The 8,935-nt window shown below is 49.9% G+C and overlaps 2 protein-coding genes across 2 annotated transcripts; one reads left to right on the top strand and one right to left on the bottom strand.

Moving 5' to 3' along the window:
• Positions 1–426: 426 nt before the first annotated feature.
• LOC124688009 lies at positions 427–1,355 on the top strand. Its single transcript, XM_047221724.1, has 3 exons — positions 427–631; positions 834–951; positions 1,094–1,355. Exons 1-3 carry the CDS (start codon positions 527–529, stop codon positions 1,237–1,239), a joined length of 369 nt encoding a protein of 122 aa, XP_047077680.1. The 5' UTR covers positions 427–526; the 3' UTR covers positions 1,240–1,355.
• Positions 1,356–7,040: 5,685 nt separating this feature from the next.
• LOC124688008 (putative expansin-B14) lies at positions 7,041–8,316 on the bottom strand. Its single transcript, XM_047221723.1, has 4 exons — positions 8,154–8,316; positions 7,887–7,999; positions 7,590–7,783; positions 7,041–7,368 (listed from the first exon to the last, which is right to left on the bottom strand). Exons 1-4 carry the CDS (start codon positions 8,314–8,316, stop codon positions 7,041–7,043), a joined length of 798 nt encoding a protein of 265 aa, XP_047077679.1.
• Positions 8,317–8,935: the final 619 nt, after the last annotated feature.

The raw sequence follows: 8,935 nt of genomic DNA, 5'->3' as shown, positions 1-8,935 counted from the left end.
CCCATTCCCCCTACCAAAAAGATGAAGAAACACCCTTTAGCGGAGGAACCATCCCGCTCAGCAAGCTGGTTTCGGGATCTCGCATGCGTCAATGGCGTGCTCAAGTTTATTGAGATGGAGAATCCTGCTCCTCCTGAAAACAAGGATAATATTATCTCTGATTCAGACTTGATCATGTGGCTTAAGCGCAAAGCTATGGATAGGGATTCCAAGCACCACCTGTCCTCCTTTAGGAATGACTGGAGGGTTGTGACATGGAGTAGGAAAGTTTCGCCGTCGTCGGCTAACTTTTGGCGGCAGACATGCGTTACTCCTGTTTCTAAGATAAAGGGTAGTGAACAGTTGTTGATACCCATAAACAAGACCCAACAGCTTGTGACATTCAGGGACCTCTACTCAGCTTTCCCCATCCTGAGCTCTGCCGATAATGATCACGATATTCTTTATCTCAAATCTCTGGCGGAACCCAGTCACCGGGATGGATGGGTGGCTGCTGTTGACATAGGAAACAAGGCACTGAAAGAAAATGCACTGTATTATCTTCCGGATGATTGGTATTACAGCCATAGGTTTAACCCTGAACATCCTTTCCGTGCATGTACATTGTCCAGCCATATGGATATTACTCCAGGTACCTGCTCTTATCGTTCGCATGCCTATGCAATGCTGCTTGCAATCCTTATGTTCTTATTAGCTATCGTCTTGTGACTACTTTGTTTGTTTGTGTGTTTGGACCCATTTGATGGTGCCTACATATTTGTTTGTGTGCTTAATTGCTGGTTTCCTGAAAAAGTCAGGATTGGTGTTGCTTATGAATTCAGCGGTTTCTGTAGGCATTCAAGTCTCAGCATTTCGCAAGATCACAGAACCTAGCAGCTGTGCAGATCAGCCCAGCGACATCTCAGTTAGTGGTTTGCAGGAACCGAGCTCACCAAGGAGCAAATTCCAAAGGCAAGTTTCTTTTTCTCCATGTAAACTCTCTTGTGCTATATGATCCGATTTAAGATCAGTTCATTATATAATCTGATAGCTATTTGCTAATTAATTTTACCTGATGTTGCCCCTAATTGATTTGCCTATGGCACATACACAGGCTATAGCAACTACCAACAGCAGTGGCAACAGCTTACCCCTACTCTGGAGCTGCCTATTGGTGCATCTTGGCAGCATTCACCTCCTCCGGTGCAGCGTCAGCCAACACCTCATGAGGTAAAAACCTGTTGTATGATCCTCCTTTGAGACAATACTCATGGAGATTAAGCTTACTTGTTCAAGACAATTGTTGTTGCTAGTAGTTACATATGTAAAAGCCTTGTGTGTTCCAAACTGAAATTTAAAGAGGTGTCAAGACTACATGTAAGGTAATATCCTCCTTTCTCGAAACCTAAAAGGTAACAATTTTACTGAATAAGAAAAAGGTGCTAAACTTTTTTTTAAAAGAAGAGGAAGCTAGGAGCAAATGTTGGAGAAAGGTGTGGTAAGGCCTGGAGTTCCATATTTACGAAGATAGATGTGGTGCCCAACAAGTAGGTTGTAGTCAATGTCGTAATTGGTTGTTGCGGTTTCTTCCCCAACCCACGACAGATCACCCTTTCTTCATTGGGTGAATAAGATTAAAAGCTTAGCTAGTATTTTGTGTCAATGTTGTTTTGTAAAGGTGGAACACATACAGGTTAGGGTTAGTGATTTTCTTGCAAACTTGGCAAGATTACAACGCCAGTCTATTATATGGTTAGGTTCTGGACCTGAAGATGTCCTTCAGTTGCTAGAACTTGATCGCTCTGTAACCCCGCCTGTTTAATAAAGTTTCAGGTTTACCCTAAAAAAAACAAGTAGGTTGTAGTCTAATGAAGTGTAGCTGTTCAGCCTCGAATAATCTTTATGTATGCGTGCATGTCCAGTTTTGGTAGCCTGCCGCTCGTCACCAAATTTTCACACTTATAAGGGAGACTTTCTTTGTTTGGCCCGAGCGAGCGATACGAAGTTTTCAGCCCAAAACAAAAATATTGCATTAGAGGCCTGCTCTGTGGTCGGAGCGCTCAGAGACGTCCGATGGAGATCTTTGCGGATTGTGGCCGAATCAAATCCCTAGCAGTATTTCCCCTCCTAACTCCCCGTTCTATCACCTACCAACATGAGAGGTGGCCGGAGCGATCCTCCGAAACTATAAAGATGAGGTGATAGAGGAAATGTATTGCCCACTTGAAAATGTGCTAAGTGCGGCTACGGCGGAGGCGTTAAGCCTACTACGAGGCTTGGAATTCTTAGAAAGATTTGATGCTTCAGGGTGTGGATCGAGTCAGACTCTCTTGAACTGATCCAATGCTGTAACGGCATGATTGAAGTATGGAATCCATATGCGGCGATCTTAGCTGAATGACTGAGGTGTCTTTCCATCATTGTCCAAGGAAGGCTAATCAAGTGGCACACGAATTAGCGATATTTGCTTATAGCTCAAAGGAGACCCATGTGGGATCTCATATAATTCGTGATGTAACATTGTTAGGTTTTCCTTAAAAAAAAAAAAAAAAGAGGCGGCGCGTCAGCGCCGGAGCAAAGGACGTGCTGTCTGGCTTGTTCGCTGGCGCCGGACTACATCGGCAAGATGGTTTGCCCCGTCGAGCTCTCCATCTGGCGCCGCACGCGTGGCTGGGAGATTTGTGTGCTGGCGATGGGTTGCCCAGCACCAGGAGGCGCCGGCGGCGGAGGGATTTGTATCTCGGCGACAATAGATTGAGATCTCTCACGCAGGTCTGCACGTTGACATCTGTTCAGATGCACCGCCAATTTTCAGTTCAAGTGTACATGGTGGAGGATAAGTTTCGTTGTTCATGTAATAGGGTTCCGTGGAGATGTGGCAATTTGCCTCGCAATTCCGGCCAATTCCTCAAGGGGTGGGGTGCCAACTTGGGGAGGGAGAAGAGGGACCGCGCTAACCTGCTTCGCCAGGTGGAAGACCTGGACCAGGTGGCTGACTCCAACGGTCTAGATGAGGAGGGATGTGCCCTCCGCTATTTCCTCGAGGACCAGTTGGTGGCGCCGGACCGGGTTGACGAGGAGTACTGGCGGCAGCGGAGGAGGACTCAGTGGATTTTGAAGGGTGACTCCTGCACCGCCTACTTCCACGCGATTGCGAACGGACTCAAACGTAAGTGCTCTATTCCTCGCCTCATCACCGAGGGGGGTGAGGTCGACGAGCCGCGGGCCCTCATGGAGCATGTTTATCAGTTCTATCAGGGCCTCATGGGCACTGTGGGGGAAGATAGGGTCTTCGCCCTCGGCCCCGATCTCTGGGGAGATGATCAGAAGATCTCGGCCGAGGAAAACTGGGGCTTAGAGATCACCTTCACAGCAGAGGAGTTGGATGAGGTCCTCTCCAGCATGAAGCCTGACTCGGCGCCTGGACCGAATGGCTTACTGGTTTTGTTCTTCAAGAGATTCCGGGGAATCCTTCGAGGACCTATCCTTCATATGCTTAATGACTTTTCCCTAGGGAGGGTAGACATCGCTCTCCTTAACTTCGGGATAATTTCTCTCATCCCGAAGGTCAAGGGGGCGGAATAGATCACGCAGTTTCGTCCAATTGCTTTGATCAATGTCATTTTTAAGTTTGTGGCTAAGGCTTATGCAATTAGACTAGCTCCGTTAGCTCATAGCACGATTGACCGAAGCCAATTTGCATTCATCAAAGGGAGATGCTTGCACGAGGGGGCTCTGGCTCTTCACGAGATTGCACATGAACTCCATGTTGGGAAGCAAGAGGGCTTGCTTCTCAAACTAGACTTTGAGAAGGCTTACGATAGAGTCAGCTGGGACTTCCTCCAGGAGATTCTCCTGCGTAAGGGATTCTCGGCACGTGTTGTGCATCTGTTGATGGAGCTGGTCAAGGGCGGCCAGACTGCCATCAATGTGAATGGGAAGATTGGCCCGTACTTCTGCAACGCCAGGGGAGTACGACAGGGCGACCCTCTCTCCCCGATTCTATTCGACTTGATCATTGTAGATGGGCTCGCAGCCATCCTTGCTAAGGATAGCTCGGCGGTACACATTTAGGGGGTTATCCCGCACCTCATTCCAGGGGGGGGGGTGACACATCTACAGTATGCTGACGACACCATGGTCCTGATTAGACCAACATGCTTAGGGATTGCGAACCTTAAGACTATCCTGCTGTATTTCGAGAATATGTCAGGACTGAAGATCAACTTTGATAAGAGCGAAATGGTGGTGACAGGGTCCTACTGGAGCTTCAACACCAGGTATCCTGCATGCTCAATTGCAAGCGGGGGGATTCCCGATCAAATATCTGGGCCTACCTATCAGTGACAAAGCGCTAAGGGTAGCGGATTGGAACTTCCTGCCGGAGAAAATCGGGCGTAGGGTGGACCCGTGGCAGGGACTGTTCTTGGCCTCAGATGGCAGATTGGAGCTGACCAACTCCTGCTTGTCCAGCCTTCCCTAGTTTGCCATGAGCCTCTATTTGCTCTTTGACAGCACCCATAAGGCCATGGACAAGCCGAGAGCCCGCTTCTTCTGGGAGGGAGTGGGCAACAAATGTAAGTATCACATGGTAGACTGGGCTACGGTGTGCAAGCCTAAAGGGTTCGGAGGATTGGGAATCCTCAACACCAAGCTTTTGAACATCGCACTGATGCTCTAATGGATTTGTAAACTCTATCAAAACGCGGAGGGTCTATGGGTAGACATCATCCGTGCAAAGTACCTGGTGGAAAGAGATCTCTTTGATGCTACGGTCCCATCCAGGGGCTCCCAATTTTGGAACTCCATACAAAAAAATTAAATGTTATTTTAAGTTGGGAGCCAAACACGTGGCGCGCAATGGGAGACGCACCAAATTTTGGCTGGACTGGTGGACGGGTAGGGGACCCTTCATGGCCAGATTTCCCCTCCTCTTTAGCTGCTGCACTGATCTGTTGATTTTAGTGTTTGATGCTCGACCTCGGGAAGGGAACCCGGGGAGTGGGGGGTGGAGTTCAGGCGACGTTTTGGACTGGCTGAGACTGTCGAGTGGAACAACCTGTGCCCGGAAGCCACGGGTTGCCACGGGCTGGCAACTTGAGTTCGAGGAGGATAAGGTGTCCCGGTCCCTCGATGCCTCAGGGATCATCCAAAATCGGTCTATCTTGCACTAACGCACGGAGCGGCAGTCACTTGCTTCGAAGAAGCTTGGCGCACCAGGGTTCCCCCTAAGATCCGTGTGTTCTTGTGGCAACTGATCCGAGGTCGTCTACCCTCGTGCGAGCAAGTTTCCAAGCGACATGGGCCTTCGGATGGGAGGTGTGCGCTTTGTCGGGAGGTGGAAGACGGTAATCACATCTTCTTCTCCTGTCCTATCACCAAGTTGATGTGAGCTGGAGTTAACTCCTCCACTGCGACTGGAACCCCGCCAGGCCGGGGAAGTTCATTGCAATCACCCAAGACCTATATGCCCCCTTCGTAGGCTAGTTTGGTTTACGTTCGCAGCCCAATGTTGGACTTTGCGGACCACACGCAACAAACTAACCATTGCAGGAAAGATGATCGGGAATCCGGCTGATGTTTTTTTATCAAATGTTGATCCATATGCAGGGATCGGGCGATGCTGGATGCGGCGGTGGACGACGTTAGGAGACTTTACGCGAGACTGCGAGCTGAGTAGCGGAGGACCCAGCGGAGACTCGACCATGGACTTGCTTTAGTTTCCATCTAGCTTGGTTGAGTGTTGAGTGTGCCTTTGTTTTTTTTTTTTTTTTGAGGGAATAGTGTGCCTTTGTTTAGTTCCGTTCAGCTTTGTATCTCTATGTCAGTTTGTCTCCTGGACCTGGGTTGGGTCAAACTTGCTAGCGTTTAGGCGTTTTGCGTTGCGTGTGTGTGGTTTGTATGACACTTATGTACCGTTTGCCAGGAGAGCTTTATTTATAAAACCGGGCCAAGTGGCCTTCTGTTTATTGTTCATGTAATATAATATAATTATTATTGTTCTGCCCATGAGTGTCAATGCAAATTTTGCTACTCCCTCCTGCCTATTTTATGCTGTATATAATTTTTCTGTAATCGAACCATGCCTGAATTGGAATAGAAATTAAGAAAATTATTCTGCCGTCTCCTTCTTGTCTTTTATTTCTTCCTTTCTTCTGTTCCAAGGCAGGTGTCAACCAGATCCTCTTGCCGGCAATCACACCGGCAAGAGACGTGACAGAAACTTTAGAAAATATACTAGCAGCTTCACTTTGCTATTAATCAAGAATTGTAATTATGCTAGTTTTTTCCATCATAAATGATTGAACTGAAATTATAGGTTGCTCATCCATGCACGTCTACTCTCTATCGATGTTTTGCGGCAATGTCCGTCTTGGTAAGGAACCAGTAGAGATGAAGAATTGGTGTCTCATTTCAAACTTTCACGAAAGCTAAGCCCTCAGCATGTAGACGTCTATATATACCAAGAGGGGTGGAGCTGCTGCGTGCGACTAAGGCGGGCGACACGACTTAGATTTGTACTTGTCGAGGAGAGGAGGGGAGAGGAGGCTATTCAAGCAATTGTTCGTGGATTGGATCCAGCATGTAAGGTAATTTCCCGTCTCGTCCTTTTACTTGGTTTGGCTGATGAATCACTCAATGGATCGATACTCCATAGATGATCTCCTTCCCTACCTAGATTTGTTTCTTCTTCTGTAAAAAGGTATGGGAGTGCAGTGAGCGGGAGGTGTGCATGACGCGTGGGAGTTTCTGGCTTCAGCATGGATTGATGAAGGTGTTTGGGAGGGCCCGAAAGAAACTGTGTCTTTTATTTGGCAAAGTAGATGCATGCCGTGAGTATACTACTACACAGAAGCACAAGGAAGCACTTGCGGCACAAGCGACAGACTACTATTAATGGTGATTACACATAGATATCCACACGCCCATACATATAGCTCCAAACATAAACCAGAAGCTAGTGCCACTGCGCCACACCTCTTCATATATACGGGCGCGCGCGGGGCGGGCTTGCGTGCGAACGCACCATATTTATTAACCGGCTAGACGATCCATGCGTCTCAGTAGTTCACGACGGAGCGGTACATGCCGCCGGGCTTCCAGCCTGCCGGGATGACGTTGCTGGCGACGAGGATCTTGCCGGAGCTGGAGGTGAGGCGGACGGAGAAGGGCGGCTGCAGCTTGGGCCCGGAGTTGTACCTCCACACGGCGCCCCACGACTGATCCATCTTAGACCACCCGCCGCCGCCGCCGCCGCCCTGCATGAGCTCGACGGACGACAGGTCGCCGTCGCCGGACTCGTACTCGACGAGCATGGCCAGGTAGTAGTCGTTGGAGCCGGTGTCCACCTTGAAGGCTATGTCCACCCCCTGCCACTTGCATGGGACTCTGCAGGGCAGGACAAAAGGCAAGACGTAGATTAGACACACGGCAGTTAGTCGCTAGTCGGTCGATCCAGAAAGCAGTACGCATAACGTGTGTCCGTGTGAGGTACTTTAGCTGCCTAGCTAGTAGCTACCGTTCTTTTACGAGCGTCCGGACAAGCTTGCCCTACGATACGTCTGTGTTCGTTGAAAAATGCACGTGAATTAGACGGTTAGCTAGCTTACCGAGTGTACTGAATTTGGAGGCGACCGGCGGATCGGAGCTTGTCGGCCTGGCCGGGCATCGCCATGCCGCCGAACGCCGTCCCGCTGAGGTCGAAGTGGACAGACTCTTCAAGGCACGGCCCGCCGGGGCACAGGTCGGTGAGGACGACGGTCACCGGGCTGGAGGAGCACGACTCGTGACCCGAGCATTTCACCTGCGACGTTTACGTGGTTGTAGTTAAGCTGATCGAGCAAATAGCGGAGTGACCTTGAAATTCTAGGACCCTGTTGTATCCATGATATATGGAGGGAACGAACCTCGTAACAAGATCCGCAGCCTTTCCCTCCCTCGTAGATGGACGGGCTCCCCGCCGCGATCATGGAGGAGAAGGGCGGCAGGTCGACGGCGTCCTGGTACCCGCACGCGCCACCTGCGTGAAGTCACAGATACACAGGACATATATAACGTACTGGCCTTAGTACTTGCAGCTGTATCTGTGCAAGAATACACAGGACATATATAGCTGTTCTACCATGACTAGTACTAGAAAGAAGTATATGAGATCTCGTGCGACCGTGTCTTACCGTCGGTCCCAGCGCCGGTCGGGCCACCGTACCAGGTGGCGCCGCCGTCGGACCAGCTGGAGAGCTTGCGGTGGAACTCGGCGGATGCGCAGGGATGAACGAGGAAGGCCAGAGCCGTGAGCATGGCGAAGGACGCTGAGATCTTGGCCATGGAAAACGCCATGCCTCTCTCTCACTCTCTCTCAGTGAGGATCACTAGAGTACAAGGAAGAAGAGACTGAAGTAGAGGGGTGGTGTGTGCTAGGGAGTGTAATCTTCTCTTCTATTTATAGACGGCAGTGCGGCAGATGGCATGTTGCACCGCTTTGAGAATAGAGATACGCGCCGCGATTGAATTCTTGCGTGTCTCGGGGATTTCCGCAGTTAAACTGCGTGGAACAAATCCAAAACACGTACTTCAGCAGTGCTAGGCCCACTAGTAGATAACAGGCCTTTTGTTCCGGGTGGTAAGGGTCTTTTGTCGCGGGCGGCCAGCCGCGACAACGGAGGCGCGACAAAAGGGTCCACCTTTTATCGCGGGTCGCTTATATAAGATCCACCACGTGGCAGCTGCGGGGCGCGCACGGCACATGCCCTTTTGTCGCGGGCGGTATTACCACCCGCGACAAAAGGCCCTCTACGTGGCGCGCGCACAACGCTGCTGCTTTAGGGTTTGAGGGGTGCAGCACCCCTCCCCCCTGCCACCGACCGCCTGTTATTTCATTTTTTCGTTCGAAAATAAAAATTGCATATATTTGTACGCTACTAGAAGTTGTACACGTTCATTCAATATATATATATAT

This window comes from Lolium rigidum, chromosome 2 (genome assembly GCF_022539505.1).
Source record: "Lolium rigidum isolate FL_2022 chromosome 2, APGP_CSIRO_Lrig_0.1, whole genome shotgun sequence".
NCBI classification, from domain to species: domain Eukaryota; kingdom Viridiplantae; phylum Streptophyta; class Magnoliopsida; order Poales; family Poaceae; genus Lolium; species Lolium rigidum.
This window is presented reverse-complemented; position numbering and strand designations above follow the sequence as displayed.

What these genes read in the sequence shown, in the direction of transcription:
- LOC124688009 (XM_047221724.1), top strand. Translation starts at nt 527, where the DNA reads ATGCACTGTATTATCTTCCGGATGATTGGTATTACAGCCATAGGTTTA. An exon ending in CCATATGGATATTACTCCAG is followed by an intron (nt 632 to 833) that starts GTACCTGCTCTT and finishes CGGTTTCTGTAG; the next exon opens with GCATTCAAGTCTCAGCATTT. An exon ending in CCAAGGAGCAAATTCCAAAG is followed by an intron (nt 952 to 1,093) that starts GCAAGTTTCTTT and finishes GCACATACACAG; the next exon opens with GCTATAGCAACTACCAACAG.
- LOC124688008 (XM_047221723.1), bottom strand. Translation starts at nt 8,316, where the DNA reads ATGGCGTTTTCCATGGCCAAGATCTCAGCGTCCTTCGCCATGCTCACG. An exon ending in GACCGGCGCTGGGACCGACG is followed by an intron (nt 8,000 to 8,153) that starts GTAAGACACGGT and finishes GACTTCACGCAG; the next exon opens with GTGGCGCGTGCGGGTACCAG. An exon ending in CTCCAAATTCAGTACACTCG is followed by an intron (nt 7,369 to 7,589) that starts GTAAGCTAGCTA and finishes CCTGCCCTGCAG; the next exon opens with AGTCCCATGCAAGTGGCAGG.